This window comes from Mustelus asterias, chromosome 11 (assembly GCF_964213995.1).
Source record: "Mustelus asterias chromosome 11, sMusAst1.hap1.1, whole genome shotgun sequence".
Lineage (NCBI taxonomy): Eukaryota > Metazoa > Chordata > Chondrichthyes > Carcharhiniformes > Triakidae > Mustelus > Mustelus asterias.
Genome location: NC_135811.1, coordinates 35,182,575 through 35,201,216, shown reverse-complemented (window position 1 = coordinate 35,201,216; position 18,642 = coordinate 35,182,575). Strand labels below are relative to the sequence as shown.

Genomic DNA, 18,642 nt, shown 5'->3' with positions numbered 1-18,642 from the left:
AATCTTCTGTGAGGCAGCCTGCTAATTGGTCACCTTCACATCTGCCATTCAATTAACAATTGCTGCCCAGAAAGTCTGCAGCCTTGGAAACCCCACTAGCAGAGGTGGGCACTGACACTGTAGAAAGAGGACCGTATGAGTGCTGCCATCTTAGGCATCTTCTGAAGACTTCTCAATTTTGCAAAAATTACCTGAGGCCACAGCTGCCAGGCCACCACTATCCAGGGGACACCCCTCCACAAGGTTGCATGTAGTTGCACCTGTAACCTGCTGATCAATGCAGTTCTGTGGGGAGGTGGAAACAGAACTGTAGGAGGCTTCACAGGCCCATGAGCCAGCCGCACACAAGCTACCTTCAGGCACATGCCACGTAAATCCCAATGGTGATACAATCTGCCTATAATTTAGATTGGCTACCCGCCACTTGGTTACCCTTGCCCGTCCCAACTTGTCTCCAGCAAGAGAGACCAGTAGTTTAAGGGAATAAGGCGTCTAGTTATTCTAGTAAAGTAATATTTTATTAATCAATTAATTTTAACTAATCAAAACAATGCATTCATTTAGATTCAGGTGTATCGCTACCTAAAGCAATGCAACACAGGGGTACTTGTATTTACATTGTGCTTTTCATGACCTCAGAACGTGTGAAAACACTTCACCCTAATTAGGTTTTTTTGAAATGTTGTCATGATGATGATGTAGGAAAACATGTCGGCCAATTAGCACTCATCAAATTCCCAAAAGCAGTAATGATAATCTAATGTTGAGGGTTGAAGAATAAATACTAACCAGGAAAACAGGAACAATCTGCTAGTCATCTTCCAATAATGTCAAACAATCTTATACAGCAACCTAATAACATCACCAACGCCAGATCCGAAGTACACTTGGAACAATGTAGTGCTAATTGAAACATAAAATCCTGAGGTGTCTTGACAGGGTGGATATGTTACTAGCCACTCTCGATTGTGAGACCACATCTGGAATACTGTGTACAGTATTGGTCTCCTCATTAAAAGAAAGATGTAAATGTATTAGAAACAGTTCACACTGGGTTATCTAACTAACCAGGGATGGACAGGTTATCTTACGAGGAAAAGTTGGACAGGCTAGGCCTGTATCCATTGGAGTTTAGAAGAATAAGAGGTGACTTTATTGAAACGTATAAGATCCTGAGGGGTCTTGATAGGGTTGATGCAGAGAGGATGTTCCCTCTTGTGGGAGAATCTAGAATTATGGATCACTGTTTAAAAATAAAGGGTCACCCATTTAAAATGGAGATGACCATAAGACCATAGGAGATATACAGCCCTTTGAGCCTGCTCTGCCATTTACTAAGATTATGGCTGATCTAATACTCATTAAGTCTACCTTCCTGCCTTCTCTCCGTGAACCTTAATTCTCCTACTGATTAAACACCTATCAATCTCAGGCTTGAAAATGTGCAAGCACTCAGTCTTCACAGCTTCCTGGGACAAAGAATTCCAAAGATTCACCACTCTTTGAGAGAAGAAATTCTTCTTCAAATCTATCTCAAATGAGAACCCCCTTCTATGACTATGCCTTCTGGTCCTACACTTTTTCATGAGTGGAAACATCCTCCCAACATATACCCTGCCTAACCACCTAAAGAATCTTATTTGTTTCAGTCATATCACCTCCCATTCTTCCAAACTCCAAGGAGTACAGAGCCAACCTGTTTAATCTTTCCTCATATGGCAGTCCCTTCATATTTAGGATCATCCGAGTAAATCTCATTTGAAGGGGTGACCAAAAAAATAGATGAAGACAATGGGGGAACATTGTCTACATGGACTTTAGCAAGGTCTTCAACAAGGTCCCGCATGGTAGACTGATCAGTAAGGTTAGATCACAGGGTATTTAGTACGAACTAGCCAACTGGGTACAAAATTGGCTTGCTGATAGACAGAGGATGGTGGAAGAGGGTTGCTTTTCAGATTGGAGGCCTGTGACGAGCGGTATGCTGCAGGGACCGGTACTGGGTCAACTGTTGTTTGTCATTTATATGAACGATTTGGATAAGAACAGAGGAAGAGGCATGTTTCATAAGTTTGCGGATGACACCAAAATTGGTGGTGTAATGGACATTGAAGAAGTTTATCTAAGACAACAACAGGATCATGATCAACTGGGCCAGTGGCCGAGGAATGATAGATAGAGTTTAATTTAGGTAAATGTGGGGTGTTGCATTTTGGTAAGACAAAACAGGGCAGGACTTGCACAGTTAATGGTAGGGCCCTAGGGAGTGTTGTCGAACAAAGACACCGAGGGGTGCAGGTACATAATTCCTTGAAAGTGATATCAAAGGTATCCGGTAGAGGTGGCTGAGAGACTTTACTGGTGCATTCTGGGAGAAGTCGGCCCAGCAACATCTACTAAGAAGTGGGAAGCGGAAAAGGCCACTGTGAGAAGGTGAAAGGGAAGGTAAGAGTTTTTAAAATTTTCTTCAATAATGTAATTGGTGCCGGAAATGTCAGACAGTGGAGTTAAGTGCTGCACTTGTGAGATGTGGCAGATCCGTGATGCTTCTAGCGTCTCGGACGACTACACCTGCAGGAAGTGCACCCAATTGCAGTTCCTTACAGTCTGCAAGGATAGGTTGGAGCAGTAGTTGGATGCACTTAGGAGCATGAAAGTGGCTGAAAACGTCACAGATAGAAGCTTTAGAGACGTGGTCACACCCAAGGTGTAGGCAGATGGGTCCAGGATGCCTCTGAACAGGCAGAAAGCATTCTGAAGGGAGAAGGTGAGCAGCCAGAGGTCATGGTACATATTGGTACTCATGACATAGGCAGGAAGAGTGATGAGGTGCTGCAGCAGTTTAGGGAGTTAGGTAGAAAGTTAAAAAGCAGGACCTCTCGAGTTGTAATCTCAGGATTGCTCCCTGTGCCACGTGCCAGTGAGGCTAGAAATAGGAAGATAGTACAGCTCAACACTTGGCTAAACAGCTGGTGTAGGAGGGAGGGTTTCAGATATCTGGACCATTAGGTCTCTTCCAGAGCAGGTGGGACCTGTACAAGAAGGACGGGTTGCATCTAAATTGGAAGGGCATAAATATTCTGGCCAGGAGCTTTGCTAGTGTCACGCAGGAGGATTTAAACCAGCATGGCAGAGGGGTGGGAACCAAAGCAAAGATGAATTAACTGAAGGGAAACCAGAGAGTAGGGCCAGTAAGACTCAGAGAAAGAGCACGCAGGGTGTGGTTGCTAATCAAAGAGGGTCTGGTGGGCTGAAGTGCATTTGTTTCAATGCGAGAAATATAACAGGTAAGGCAGATGAATTTAGAGCTTGGATTAGTAGGTGAAACTATGATGTTGTTGCTATTACAGAGACCTGGTTAAGGGAAGGACAGGATTGACAGCTTAAGGTTCCAGGATACAGATGGTTCAGGCGGGATAGGGGGGATGTAAAAGGGATGGGAGAGTTGCACTACTGGTTGAGGAGAATTTCACAGCTGTACTGCGGGAGGACACCTCGAAGGATTAATACAGCAAGGCAATATGGATAGAGCTCAGGAATAGGAAGAGTGTAGTCACAATGTTGAGGGTTTACTATAGGCTGCCCAACAGCCAGCGGGAGGTGGAGGAACTGATATGTAGGCAGATTTTGGCATGGTGTAAAAGTAGCAGGGCTGTTGTGGTGGGAGATTTTAACTTCCCTTATATTGACTGGGACTCACTTAGTGCTAGGGGTGTGGATGGGGCAGTTTGTAAGAAGCATCCAGGAGGGCTTCTTGAAACAGTATGTAGATAGTCCAACCAGGGAATGGGCCGTACTGGACCTGGTATTGGGGATGAGACCGGCCAAGTGATCGACATTTCAGTAGGGGAGCAGTTCGGGAACAGTGACCACAATTCAGTAAGCTTTGAGCTACTGATGGATAAAGATAAGTGTAGTCCTCACGTTAAGGTGCTAAATTGGAGGAAGGCTAATTCCAACAATATTAAGCAGGAACTGAAGAATATAGATTAGGGGCAGATATTTGAGGGCAAATCAACATCTGGCATGTGGGAGGCTTTCAAGTGGAAGTTGATAGGGATTCAGGACTGGCACATTCCTGTAAGGACGAAGGATAAGTATGGCAAGTTTTGGGAACCTTGGATAACGAGAGATATTGTGAGCCTAGTCAAAGAGAAAAAGGAAGCATTTGTCAAAGCTAGGAGCCTGGGAACACACGAACTGTGGAATACAAGGAAAGTAGAAAGAAACTTAAGCAAGGAGTGAGGAGGGCTAAAAGGGGTCATGAAAAGTCATTGGCCAGCAGGCTTAAGGAAAATCCCAAGGCTTTTTATACATATATAAAGAGCAAGAGGGTAGCCAGGGAGAGGGTTGGCCCACTCAAGGACAGGGGAGGGAATCTACGCAGGGAGCCAGAGGAAATGGGTGAATTATTAAATTAGTACATTACTTTGCGTCAGTATTCACCAAAGAGGAGGACTTGGTGGATGGTGAGTCTGGGAAAGGGTGTGTGGATAGTTTGAGTCATGATGTGATCAAGGAGGTGGTGGTATTGGGGTTCTTGAGAAACATTAAGATTGACAAGTCCCCAAGGCCTGATGGGATGTACCCCAGAATACTGAAAGAGGCAAAGGAGGAAATCACTGGGGCCTTGAGAAAATCATTGTATCCTCACCGGCTACAGGAGAGGTCCCAGAGGATTGGAGAATATCCAATGTTGTTCCTTTGTTTAAGAAGGGTAGCAAGAATAATCCAGGTAATTACAGGCCAGTGAGCCTTATGTCAGTGGTAGGGAAATTACTGGAGAGGATTCTTCGAGATAGGATTTACTCCCACTTGAAAGTAAGACGACGTATTAGTGAGAGACAACATGGTTTTGTGAAGGGGAGGTCGTGCTCCACTAACTTGATTGAGTTTTTTGAGAAAGTGATGAAGATGATTGATGAGGGGAGGGCATTGGATGTTGTCTACATGGATTTCAGTAAGGCCTTTGACAAGGTCCTTCATGGCAGACTGATGCAGAAGGTGAAGTCGCATGGGACCAGAGGTGAGCTGGCAAGGTGGATACAGAATTTGCTCGGTCATAGAAGACAGAGGGTAGCAGTGGAAGGTACGTTTCTGAATGGAGTGCTGTGACAAGTGGTGTTCCTCAGGGATCAGTGCTGGGACCTTTTGCTGTTTGTAATATATAAATGATTTGGAGGAAAATGTAACTGGTTTGATTAGTAAGTTTGTGGACGACACAAAGATTGGTGGATTTGCAGATAGCGGTAAGGACCATCACAGGATACAGCGGGGTATAGATCGGTTGGAGGCTTGAGGGGAGAGATGGCAGATGGAGTTTAATTCGGATAAATGTGAGGTAATGCATTTTGGAAGGTCTAATAAAAATAGGAAATATACAGTAAATGGCTGAACCCTTTAGAGTGTTGATAGGCAGAGGTATCTGGGTGTACAGGTACACAGGTCACTGAAAGTGGCAACGCAGGTGGAGGTGGTGGTCAAGAAGGCATACGGCATGCTTGCCTTCATCGACCAGGGCACTGCGTTTAAAAATTGGCAAGTTATGTTGCAGCTTTATAGAACCTTAGTTAGGTCGCACTTGAAATATAGTGTTCAATTCTGGTCACCATACTACCAGAAGGGTGTGGAGGCTTTGGAGAGGGTACAGAAAAGATTTACCATCATGTTGCCTGGCATGGAGGGCATTAGCTATGAGGAGAGGTTGGAGAAACTTGGTTTGTTCTCACTGGAACAACGGAGGTTGAGGGGCGACCTGATACAAGTCTACAAGTCTTTCCCCAGGGTGGAAGGGTCAATTACTAGGGGGCATAGGTTTAAGGTGCAAGGGGCAAGGTTTAAAGGAGATGTACGAGGCAAGTTTTTTTTACACAGAGGGTGGTGGGTGCCTGGAACACTCTGCCGGGGGAGGTAGTAGAAGCAGATACGATAGTGGTTTTTAAGGGGCATCTTGATAAATACACGAATAGGATGGGAATGAAGGGATGTGGTCTCCGGATGGGTAGGGGATTTTAGTTCAGTCGGGCAGCATGGTCGGTGCAGGCTTGGAGGGCCGAAGGGCCAGTTCCTGTGCTGTAATTTTCTTTGTTCAAAGGTAGACAGAGTGAAGAAGAAGCCATTGGGCACACTTGCCTTCATCGGTCAGAGCACTGAGTACAGGAGTTGGGACATTATGCTGCAACTGTACAAGACATTGGTAAGGCCACATTTGGAGTACTGCATATAATTCTGGTTGCCTTGCTCTAGGAAGGATGTTATTAAACTGGAAAAGGTGCAAAAAAGATTTACAAGGATGTTACCGGGACTGGAAGGTTTGAATTATAAGGAGAGGCTGGATAGGCTGGGACTTTTTTCCCTGAAGCATAGGAGGATGAGGGGTGATCTCATATAGGTTTATAAAATCATAAGGGTCGTAGATAAGATGAATAAGCCAAGGCCTTTTCCCCTGGGTTGGGGAGATTTAAGGTGAGAGGGGAAAGATTTAAAAGGGACCTGAGGGACAACTTTTTTTACACAGAGGGTGGTGCGTATATGGAATGAGCTGCCAGAGGAGGTGGTAGACGCAGGTTCAATTACAACATTTAAAATACATTTGGACAGGTACTTGAATAGGAAAGTTTAGAGGGATTTGGGCCAAATGCAGACAAATCAGAGTAGTTCAGTTTAGGAAAACTGGTTGGCGTGGACGAGTTGAACCGAAGGATCTGCTTCCGTGCCATATATCTCTATGACTTTATCTTTCTTAATTTTTTTCTCTCTCACAGGGCCGTGAGTCTTTGGAACACTCTTCCTGAAAAGGTGGTGGAAGCACAATCTTTTAATATTTTTAAGGCAGAGATGGATAGATTCTTTGTAAGCAAGTGACAGGTTATCAGGATAAGTGGAATACAGATTTGAAGTTACTACCAGATCAGCCATGATCTTATTAAATGATGGGAGTAAACTGGAGGGGCTGATGGGCCTACTCTAGCTTCTTGTTCATATGAATGTTCATATATTTGTACTCTCACAGTGCTGCACTGAAATGTCATCTTGGATTATGTGCTTAACTCTACAGAGTGGCACTCTATCTTCTGATTAACAATAAAAGTGTTACCACTGAATCAAGTTTGACACCTTAATTAAAATCCACCTGCAAGTGTAATAGATGGCTTTAACAATATTTGATAAAGCTTCCCGTTACTGTAAGTTATTTTCAGAGTTCAAGGAAGTCTTTTTCAGACTTGCACAGATTTTGGCATCAGTATCTAAAGGAATCTAATTACCTTAACAACCTCTTCTCCATCCACTTTCATCAGCTGTCTCAAGTTCTGCTGCAGCAAATTTGTGTTTGACCGCCATTTCAAAAGTCCCAGGAGGTCCACTGTAAACAAACCAGATATATAAAACTTCCTTACTGATCAATAAGTAAAATGTCAATCTAATCCCAAACAATTAGACAGCACAAAAGTTGCTGTAAGCAGCGACATCTTAATTTTATCATTGTATTTCATTGTATGTGGCTGTTATGAGTAATTTATCCGCAATGGTCTATTGTAGACAAAATCAACAAAATTTAAATTTCATAATGCCCCCGCACCAACCCCCATGACAACATTTACTTTGGCTGAGTTGTAAACGAATACTAAACTTAAACCATTAAAACAAAACCAACAGGGTGGCATGTGTTACTCGCCACACTTGATTGTGAGACCGCATCTGGAATACTGTATACAGTATTGGTCTCCTTACTAAAGGAAGGATGTAAATGCATTAGCAGTTCACACTGGGTTTACTAACCTAATACCAGGAACGGGCAGGTTATCTTATGAGGAAAGTTGGACAGGCTAAGCTTGTATGTGCTGGACTTTAGAAGAATAAGAGGTGACTTTATTGAAACATAGAAGATCCTGAGGGGTCTTGATAGGCAAACATACAAAATCCTGAGGGGTCTTGATAGGGTTGATGTAGAGAGGATATTTCCTCTTTTGGGAAAAGCTAGAACTAGGGGTCACTGTTTAAAAATAGGTGACACCCATTTAAAAAAGAGATGACCATACAACCATAAGAAATAGGAATAGGCCATGGAGCCCTTTGAGCTTGCCCTGCCATTTAATAAGATCATAGTGGGTAGTTGGTGGGTAGAATTAAATTTACCCGATAAATTAGTCTTTGTGAAGTAAAGCAAAGACAGTAGATAGTACAGATACTTCTCAGATTTCCCAGAAAAGTCTCATTTAAGCTGGGTCAACATCCTGGTACTCCCTCCCTAACAGCACTGTGGGTGTACCCACACCATGGGGTTACAGGGATAGGGCCTGAGTGGGATTGTTGTTGGTGCAGGCTCGATGGGCCGAACGGCCTCCTTCTGCACTGTAGAGATTCTATGAGGACTGCGGTGTTTCAAGAAGGCAGCTCACCAACACCTTATCAAGGGTAACCAGGGATGGGCATTAAATGCTGGCCCAGCCAGCGACACCCACATCCCATGGGAACCATAGCGGGTGGGACACGGAACATGCAAAGGTCCATTGACCTCAGGCGAGGTTTTCCAGCTTTGGGGAGAGCGCGGCCGGAAAATCCCACCCTTGGAATTGAAAGGTTAAAATGGGATTTTGAACGTATTCTTACTTCAAGATATCAAAACAAAGTTCAACACACAAGTTGAAAGACTGCAACAAGTGCTGAAATAACATCTACTTAGTGTGAAATTGTAATATTTTGAAATTATATTTTGCTTTAATACCACAAAGTTGAGTTAGAAACTTCACCTTCTTTAGAGAACCTGCATCAGGCCAAGCCGAGGCTCATAAGCAGATATGGAGAATTACTATCACCCACATAGACCGCTAGTGTCTGTTTAAAGAAACATTTATGTTGCTAATTTCTAGCTTGAGGGTTGTCTGAATGGCACTGCTAATTTATTCCCAATTATAGTTAGCTTTGCGCCGTAAGCCCACGAGACACAGAATTAAGATCAGCAAGCTCAATTAATAAAGGGCCATTAGTCAGAGAAGAGACCTTAATCCATCAGTCTGAATTTGATGGTAAAACTGATCCCAAGTTTTACATCAGAAGAGAGATATATTCTGTGCATCAATATCATAAGTTGTAATATTGTTTATTTTTATAATTCTCAAAGCATTTACTGATATCTAAATATTGCTCTGAAGTTTCCAAAGGTAGAAAAGGACCATTATGCCACCAAATTAAGTTTATATCCATACTTCAGACATACTTTCAAACAGAAGCTAACACATTACGTCTTAACCACATAATAATTAGAGGGAAGATGTGCTAACTTCACACTTCAAGTCAGCTAATAGATAGTATGTTAATTTAAGATTTTTTCCGAAGTCCACAAACTTGCTTACTTTCACATTGAAAAATCAAAAAATTGATTTTTCCCCCCAATCTTTCTTTATCTCCTGAAGGTGTCCTTCTTGTTCCACAGCTGCCATCAAAATGTTTTACTTCCTCTGTTAGGCATGGAAATAACTCCTGGCAGGCTGTTCTACCATTTGGGTTAGTATTGACCAGAAACTTAACGAAGCAGCCATACAAATACTGTGACTATAAGAATAGGTCAAAGGCTGGAAATTCTGCTGTGAGTAACTCACCTCCTTTTAAAATCATAGAATCCTTACAGTGCAGAAAGAAAGCCATTCGGCCCATCGAGTCTGCACCAACTCCCTGACAGTGTGTCTTACCCAGGCCCTCTCCCCCACCCTATCCCAGTAACTCCACACATTCACCATGGCTAATCCATCTAACTTACACATCTTGGGACACTAAGGAGCAATTTAGCATGGCCAATCCACCAAACCTGCACATCTTCGGATTTGTGGGAGGAAACCGGAGCACCCAGAGGAAACACATGCAGACATGGGCAGAACATGCAAACTCCACTTCATCAGTCACCTGAGGCTGGAATCAAGCCCGGGTCCCTGGCACTATGACGCAGCAGTGCTAACCACCCATGCCTGACACCCCAAAGCTGGACTATCTTCATTAGACACTAGTTAGAAGTGTGATGAAATATTTGCTTGGATGAGTGCAGCTCCAACAACACTTAAAAAGCTTGATACCATCCAGGTCAGGACTGCCTGCTTCATTGGCACCTCACCCACCACCTTAAACATTCACTTCGTCCAGCACTGATACACAGAGGCAACAGCACGTACCATTTTCAAGATGAGCTGCAGCAATTCACAAAGGCTCCTTTGACAGCACCTTCTAAACCTGTAACTTCTGCCACCAAGAAGGACAAAGCAGCAGATTCATGGAAATACCACCAGTAGATACCTCCCAGACATAAGCCACCCTGACTTGGAACTACATGACAGTTCCTTCACTGCTGCCCTTCCTAACAACACTGTCGGTGTACCTACACTAGACAGACTGTAGCAGGTCAAGAAGGTGGCCCACAAGGATAATTAGTGATGGGCAACAAATGCTGACCTAGCCAGTAACAACTACATCCTGTGAAAGAATTAAAATAACACATAACACACAGAAGTTCTGACAAATGATCCTGAACAGAAATATTAACTCTTATTTTCTCTCCCAAAAGAAACTGCCTGGTCTCCTAAGTATTTCCAGCATGTTCTTCTTTATTTTAAATTCCCAGCATGTGCCATATTTTGCTTTTATCACAAACAAATATTACATGCTACTCTTATGTTGGGCAGTTGAATTAATATGCAAGTGTTCAATAGCCAGAAGAGACAGCAAAGTTTTGTTTCCAGCTACCAAATTAACAGTAACACAAACTGAATAATCCCTTATAATGCAAAATACTCCAGCCAAATCAAAAATGTGAAACTGCAAATAAGTGTGCACTGAGTGAACACCTGGGAGTTTGGTGAAAATTAAAATGTTAATCATGTTCCCAAAAACTCTTGTCTGTAATTAGTGCTAACTGGAAAGTACTGTGCAAGTAGAGTAACTTTCTTCCAGTCATAGGCAGGGTAAATACTCTATTGAGCATAGCTCAGTCGCGTCCCGGAAACCAAAGAGATTGTAATATTTTCCACACTACCAGAAGGATGTGGACGCTTTCGAGAGATGTACAGAAAAGATTTACCAGGATGTTGCCTGGTATGGTGGGCATTAGCTATGAGGAGAGGTTGGAGAAACTTGGTTTGTTCTCACTGGAATGACGGAGGTTGAGGGGTGACTTGATACAAGTCTACAAGATTATGAGGGGCATGAAAAGAGTGGATAGTCAGAAGCATTTTCCCCAGGATGGAAGAGTCAATTACTCAGGGACATAGGTTTAAGTTGCGAGGAACAAGGTTCAAAGGAGATGTACGAGGCAAGTGGTGGGTGCCTGGAACTCGCTACCAGGCGAGGTAGTGGAAGCAGATATGATAGCGACTTTCAAGCGGCTTCTTGACAAATCCATAATAGGATGGGAATAGAGGGATATGGTCCCCGGAAGAGGAGGGGGTTTTAGTTCAATCAGGCAGCATGGTCGGTCTAGGCTTGGAGGGCCAAAGGGCCTGTTCCTGTGCTATAATTTTCTTTGTTCTTTGTTTTCAAGTGTTTCTCAGCTCTACCCAGACAGATTCCACATCGACTAATATCTTTCCTCATTATTGCGTTAATTTCCTCTTTAGTCAGCAATGCAACTCTACCCCTTTTCCTTTTTTGTCTGTCCTTCCTAAATACTGAACACCCAAGGACGTGCATTTCCCATCAGCTTTGACAAAGGGTCATCTGGATTCGAAACGTCAGCTCTTTTCTCTCTTTACAGTTGCTGCCAGACCTGCTGAGATTTTCCAGCATTTCCTCTTTGGGTGCATTTCCCATCCCTGGTCACCCTGCAGCCATGTCTCCGTAATCCCGACTACATCAGACCCATGAACATCTATTTGCGCAATTGATTAATCCACTTTATTGCGAACACATATTAAGACACAAAGCCTTAAAACTTGTCTCGTTAACATTACTTGTTCCATTCCCACTATTGTCACTTTGTTTGATTCTGGCTCTTGATTTCTCTGCCTATCACTTTTCTGACTCCCCTTACTGTCTTTTGTTCTTGTCCTGGATTCCCCTTTCTCCGACTCCTTTCAGAAGAAGTCTCACAACACCAGGTTAAAGTCCAACAGGTTTATTTGGCAGCACGAGCTTTCGGAGACTCCGAAGTAGGGTAGCAATGGAAGGGTGCATTTCTGAATGGAGAGCTGTGACAAGTGGCATTCCTCAGGGATCAGTGCTGGGACCTTTGCTGTTTGTAATATATATAAATGATTTGGAGGAAAATGTAACTGGTTTGATTCGTAAGTTTGCGGACGACACAAAGGTTGGTGGATTTGCAGATATCATCAGAGGATACAGCAGGATATGGATCTGTTGGAGACTTGGGCAGAGAGATGGCAGATGGAGTTTAATCCGGACAAATGTGAGGTAATGCATTTTGGAAGGTCTAATACAGATAGGAAATATACAGTAAATGGCAGAATCCTTAGGAGTATTGATGGGCAAAGGGATCTGGGTGTACAGGTACACAGGTCACTGAAAGTGGCAATGCAGGTGGAGAAGGTAGTCAAGAAGGCATACGGCATGCTTGCCTTCATCGGCCGAGGCATTGAGTTTAAAAATTGGCAAGTCATGTTGCAGCTTTATAGAACCTTAGTTTGGCCGTACTTGGAATATAGTGTTCAATTCTGGTCGCCACACTACCAGAAGGATGTGGAGGCTTTGGAGAGGGTACAGAAAAGATTTACCAGGATGTTGCCTGGTATGGAGGGCATTAGCTATTGAGGAGAGGTTGGAGAAACTTGGTTTGTTCTCACTGGAACGATGGAGGTTGAGGGGCGACCTGATAGAAATCTACAACATTATGAGAGGCATGGACAGAGTGGATAGTCAGAAGCTTTTTCCCAGGGTGGAAGAGTCAATTACTAGGGGGCACAGGTTTAAGGTGCGAGGGGCAACGTTTAAAGGAGATGTACACGGCATATTTTTTACACAGAGAGTAGTGGGTGCCTGGAACTCGTTGCCGGGGGAGGTAGTGGAAGTGGATACGGTAGTGACTTTTAAGGGGCGTCTTGACAAATACATGCACAGGATGGGAATACAGGGATATGGTCCCCTGAAGGGCAGGGGGTTTTAGTTCAGTCGGGCAGCATGGTCGGCACAGGCTTGGAGGGCTGAAAGGCCTGTTCCTGTGCTGTAATTTTCTTTGTTCTTACCCCAGTCCAACGCCGGCATCTCCACATCCTTTCAGAATCCCATTCCACTTGTCATTTTAGTTTAGTTCCCATCTCCTGCCAGTTTATTTTAGTAATGAAATAAGGTAATTTAATAAGGATGTACAGGACAGGAATAGATTTGAATGGGGTGTTGTGGTTCAATGGAGAAATATGGAGAGTCAAAAAGGTGTCAAAGGTAAATTATGGAGGGAGTGAGTTTATTTCTCATTTCCATTCTAAAAGCTGAAGCAAAGAAATAAAGTTAATCAATTGTGGGGGAATGCATTGAAGAAACTGGATGAGACAATGGAGAGATCAAAAGGAAAGAACATGTTTAAGAAGATACTGAAGCCGATGTGTGCAGCTGATTTAGATCTCAGCAGACAGCTGAAATAGCTGGTCAAATCCCTGCATGTGTGAATGTAGCCCAACATTATAAAAAAGCTCCTGTTAATCTCAGAGGGCACCCCAAGAGAAATTAAAGGTACTGTATGGTAAAAATTACTGGACTTTTATATATTTTCAAATCTATAAGGTATTGCCAAACAGATACAGGAAAGCTTAGTTATGAAGGTGGTTAAATTAAGATTATTCAGAATTGTCTTAAAGTATAGGGACTGTGTGAAGCCATTGTTCTGTTTCAGTGTAACTCTGTTTTGTTTTTCCCTCTTTCTTAATAAACATTTACTTTACTCTCAAATCATCACAAGTAGCTGGGGACATCATTTCTGGATTTCAAAACCTCTCACATTATACAAATTGCAAAAAGAACAAACAAGAAGCAGTTGTTTTAAATTTCTCTTCTGGCATTTGAACAACTTGGCATTTACCATCAGCTATGCTTTAACAGTAGTTATTAGCTAACTGGTTTCATGCAATTTCTGTAGCTACAGTTCAGTTAGATAAATGCAAGGGTCTTTCGTGCAACGAGTAAACCAGTGCAGTTTGTTACTCAATGGATACCTCGGAGTTTGCCATTGGGGGAAGAGTTAGGTTAGGAAGGGAAGGAGATTGCTTTTGCTTTGCTTTTGTTTTTTCCAACATTTTCACCCAATAGGAATTGATTCTTACCCCACAACAGGTAAAGGCTGTTTGGTAAATATCTGCGAAGTATTTAAGGTCAATTCTATTCCTAAGTTTTAAAATAGTACAGGAACTGGCAGTATGGCTAATAAAATATATAAAACAAGAAAATAATTGAATAAAATAATAAACACATTAATGATAGCAGCGCAGGTGATGTGTCACAGCTGTAGCATGTAGGTTGCCAGTGTAATACAGAGCAAACACGTGTGCAATAAGTGCCTGCGGCTCAAGGAGCTTCAGCTCAGAGTCAATGAGATCGAGACCGAACTGCAGACACTGCAACACATGAGGGAGATGGGAAATAACCTGGATGCCTTGAACCAGGAAGCAGTCACATCCCTTAGGATAGGGTTTTCTGATTTGGTCAGTGGTCAGGGACAAGACAGGAGAACATGACTACAAGTGAAGCAGGTAGAGGAACCAAGAGGGCAGGAACCTCAGCCTTTGTAATTGTCCAACAGGTTTGTGGTTTTCTGAGCATGTTTCAATTACAGAAGGGACTGTAGGATGGATGAACTAACCGACCATGGGGTTGTATGCCGGAAGCCATTCAAGTGGAAAGACCAAAAAGAAATGTAGTTGATAGTAGTAGACAGTATAGTAAGGGAGACCAACATAGTTCTCTGCAGCAAAGAGAGTCCAGATGGCTATGTTGCCTGCCTGTTGCAAGGTTTCAGGGCATCTGCTCAAAGGGAAGGATCCAGTTGTAGTGATACATGGAGGTATGAACGGCATGGGCAGGACAATGACATTCCATCTTCAGAATATGGAGCTAAGCACCAAATTAAGAAGCAAAACCTCTCAATTATCACCTGAGCCACATGCAGACTGAGATAGAGCAAATAAGATTCAGGAAATATATGCGTGGCAGGCTGAAAGACTGGTATAGGAGAAGTGCATTCCAGCTCGTGAGACAGTGACACCAATGTAGGTAAGTGGGATCTGTACCATTGGGACAGTCTACACATGAACCATGCTGGGACCACTGTTCTAGCAAGCCGTGTAACTAGTTTAAGTTTATTTATTAGTGTCACAAGTAGGCTTATATTAATATTGCAATGAAGTTATTGTGAAAATCCACTAGTCACCACACTCCGGTGCCTGTTTGGGTATACCGAGCGAGAATTTAGCATGACCAATGCACCTGACCAGCATGTCTTTTGGGCTGTGGGAGGAAACCAGAGCACCTGGAGGAAACTAACGCAGACATGGGGCGGCACGGTAGCACAGTGGTTAGCACTGCTGCTTCACAGCTCCAGGGTCCCGGGTTCGATTCCCGGCTTGGGTCACTGTCTGTGTGGAGTTTGCACATTCTCCTCGTGTCTGCGTGGGTTTCCTCCGGGTGCTCCGGTTTCCTCCCACAGTCCAAAGATGTGCGGGTTAGGTTGATTAGCTAGGTTAAAAATTGCCCCTTAGAGTCCTGGGATGTGTAGATTAGCGGGTAAATATGTGGGGGTAGGGCCTGGGTGGGATTGTGGTCGGTGCAGACTTGATGGGCCGAATGGCCTCCTTCTGCACTGTAGGGTTTCTATGATTTCTATGAACGTGCAGACAGTGACCCAAACCAGGAATCGAACGCGGGTCCCTGGCGCTGTGAGGCAGCAATGCTCTCCACTGTGCCACCTTCAAAGGGAAGTGTCAGGAATGGGTACAAGACATTTAGGAAGGAGAGGAAGTTAGAAAAAGTTGGAGGGGTGGGTCTATTGATTAATGAACACATGAAGAGGGATGACACAAGTTTAGGAAACCTGGATATAGAACCGGTTCAGATAGAGATAAGAATTGATAAAGTCAAGAAGTCACTTGTGGGAGTGGTGCCCACCAACAGAAATCACACAGTTTGAAAGAGTATAAAGGAAGTAATATTGGAAGCTTGTCAGAAAGGTACAGTGATAATATGAGAGATTTTAATCTACATATTGACTGAAAAAAAGCAGTTGGGCAAAGATAGCCTGGATGAGGAGTTCATAGAATGTTTTCAGGGTAATTTGTTAGAACAGTACAATTTGGCGTCAACCAGACTGCATGCTATACTCGACCTGGAATTATGCAATGAGATAGGACTAATTACTGACGTCATAGTGAAGGCGTCTTTAGATAATGGTGATCATAATATGATTGACTTTTATATTCTAAAATAAGGGCAAATATGAGGGCATCAAAGCAGACCTAGTCAAAGTCCAGGCAAATTAGGTTAAGAGTTAGATCTATAGAGAAGGGAGTGGAAGATATTTAAGGGAAGATATTTCAGAATATAAAGAACAGATACATTACAATGAAAAAAAAATTCCAAGGGGAGGACCCACCGTCCAGGGTTAACTAAAAGAGTTAAAGATAACATCTAACTTAATGAAAAGGCATATCAATATGCAAAGGTGGGTGGCAGGTCAGAAGATTGCACAGAATACAAAAAATCAGAACGACTAAAAGATTAATAAGGAGGGAAAATTGATACATGAGAGACAGCTAGAAATATAAAGACAGCTAGTGAGAGTTTATATGGATATTTTTTGAAACGAGTTAACAAAGTGAGGGTTGGTCCAAAAGAAAGTGAGTCTGGGGAATTGGTTATGGAAAAGAAGGAGATGGCAGATGAGTTGAATAGGTGACCAAAAAAGAAAAAGCTGGAAAATCTCAGCAGGTCTGGCAGCATCTGTAAGGAGAGAAAAGAGCTGATTTTTCGAGTCCAGATGACTCTTTGACTTTCATAGGAATGTTTTTTATGAGGAAAGGTTGGACAGGCTAGGCTTGTATCCTCTGGAGTTCAGAAGAATAAGAGGCGACTTGACTGAAACATACAAGATCCTGAGGGGTCTTGACAGAGTGGATGTGGAAAGGATATTTCCACTTGTGGGAAAAATCTAGAGCTCGGGGTCACTGTTTAAAAATAAGGGGTTGTCCATTTAAGACAGAGATGAGATTATTTTTCTCTGAGTGAGAGTCTTTAGAATTCTCTTTTTCAAAAGATGGTAGAAGCCAAGTCTTTGAATATTTCTAAGGCAGAGGTAGTTAGATTGGTAATGAGCAAGGGGGTGCAAGGTTATTGGAATGAGGAGTTGAGGTTACAATTAGATCAGCTATGACCGTATTGAATGGCTCAAATGACCTACTTGAGCCCTTGGGGGGGATGGGCCTACATAGGATGCTCTTTGGGAGAGTCGGTATAGGTTTAATAGGCCAGATGATCTCTTAGAATGGTCTTCTTCTACACTGTGAAGTTTATAAGATTCTATGAATGAACAAAGAACAATACAGCACAGGAACAGGCCCTTCGGCCCTCCAAGCCCGCGCCGCTCCCCGGTCCAGGATTGAATCCTGAATCCAGGATCCCCGCCCAATTTTCCAGCCTATCTACATACTAATATCCTATCCACCGAGCTGTCCCTCACAGCTACGATGCTTTGTTCATCACAACCTATTAACTCACCCCCACCCCCCCATTCCAGACCATGTGATCTCCAGGGAGAGGCGAAAACCCAGAGTGAAAACCCCAGGGCCAATATGGGGAAAAGAAAATCTGGGAAATTCCTCTCCGACCCCCTGAGGCGATCGAAACGAGTCCAGGAGATCACACTGGCCCTGATCGGAAAATGCTTCCCAACCCTATTCATTTCCACTTCCACGAACACCATATGAATTCCCTGCCCCCGAGACAGGTTCCCAACTATCCGCAGTCTCGCTCTGTACTGGCACCAGCAAGATGATCATAGAATGAAGCCTTGAAACGAGAAACAAAGAACAATTAGCCCGCGCCGCTCCCTGGTCCAAACTAGATCACTCTTTTGTATCCCTCCATTCCCACTCCGTTCATATGGCTGTCTAGATACGTCTTAAACGTTCCCAGTGTGTCCGCCTCCACCACCTTGCCCGGCAACACATTCCAGGCCCCCACGACCCTCTGCGTAAATTATGTCCTTCTGATATCTGTGTTAAACCTCCCCCCCTTCACCTTGAACCTATGACCCCTCGTGAACGTCACCACCGACCCGGAGAAAAGCTTCCCACCGTTCACCCTATCTATGCCTTTCATAATTTTATACACCTCTATTAAGTCTCCCCTCATCCTCCGTCATTCCAAGGAGAACAACCCCAGTTTCCCCATCTCTCTCATAACCAAGCCCCTCCATACCAGGCAACATCCTGGTATACCTCCTCTGTACTCTCTCCAAAGCCTCCACGTCCTTCTGGTAGTGTGGCGACCAGAACTGGACGCAGTATTCCAAATGCGGCCGAACCAACGTTCTATACATCTGCAACATCAGACCCCAACTTTTATACTCTATGCCCCGTCCTATAAAGGCAAGCATGCCATATGCCTTCTTCACCACCTTCTCCACCTGTGACGTCACCTTCAAAGATCTGTGGACTTGCACAC

At 43.6% G+C, this 18,642-nt stretch overlaps 1 protein-coding gene across 5 annotated transcripts in view; it reads right to left on the bottom strand.

Moving 5' to 3' along the window:
• The window catches only part of dock1 (dedicator of cytokinesis 1), a 617,564-nt gene that overhangs the window by 437,354 nt on the left and 161,568 nt on the right, over nt 1-18,642 (bottom strand). For all 5 annotated transcript variants that reach the window (XM_078223434.1, XM_078223435.1, XM_078223436.1 and 2 more), the window contains exon 19: nt 7,266-7,363. In XM_078223434.1, the coding sequence (XP_078079560.1) occupies nt 7,266-7,363 (98 nt within the window). The remainder of the gene's footprint in view (nt 1-7,265; nt 7,364-18,642) is intronic.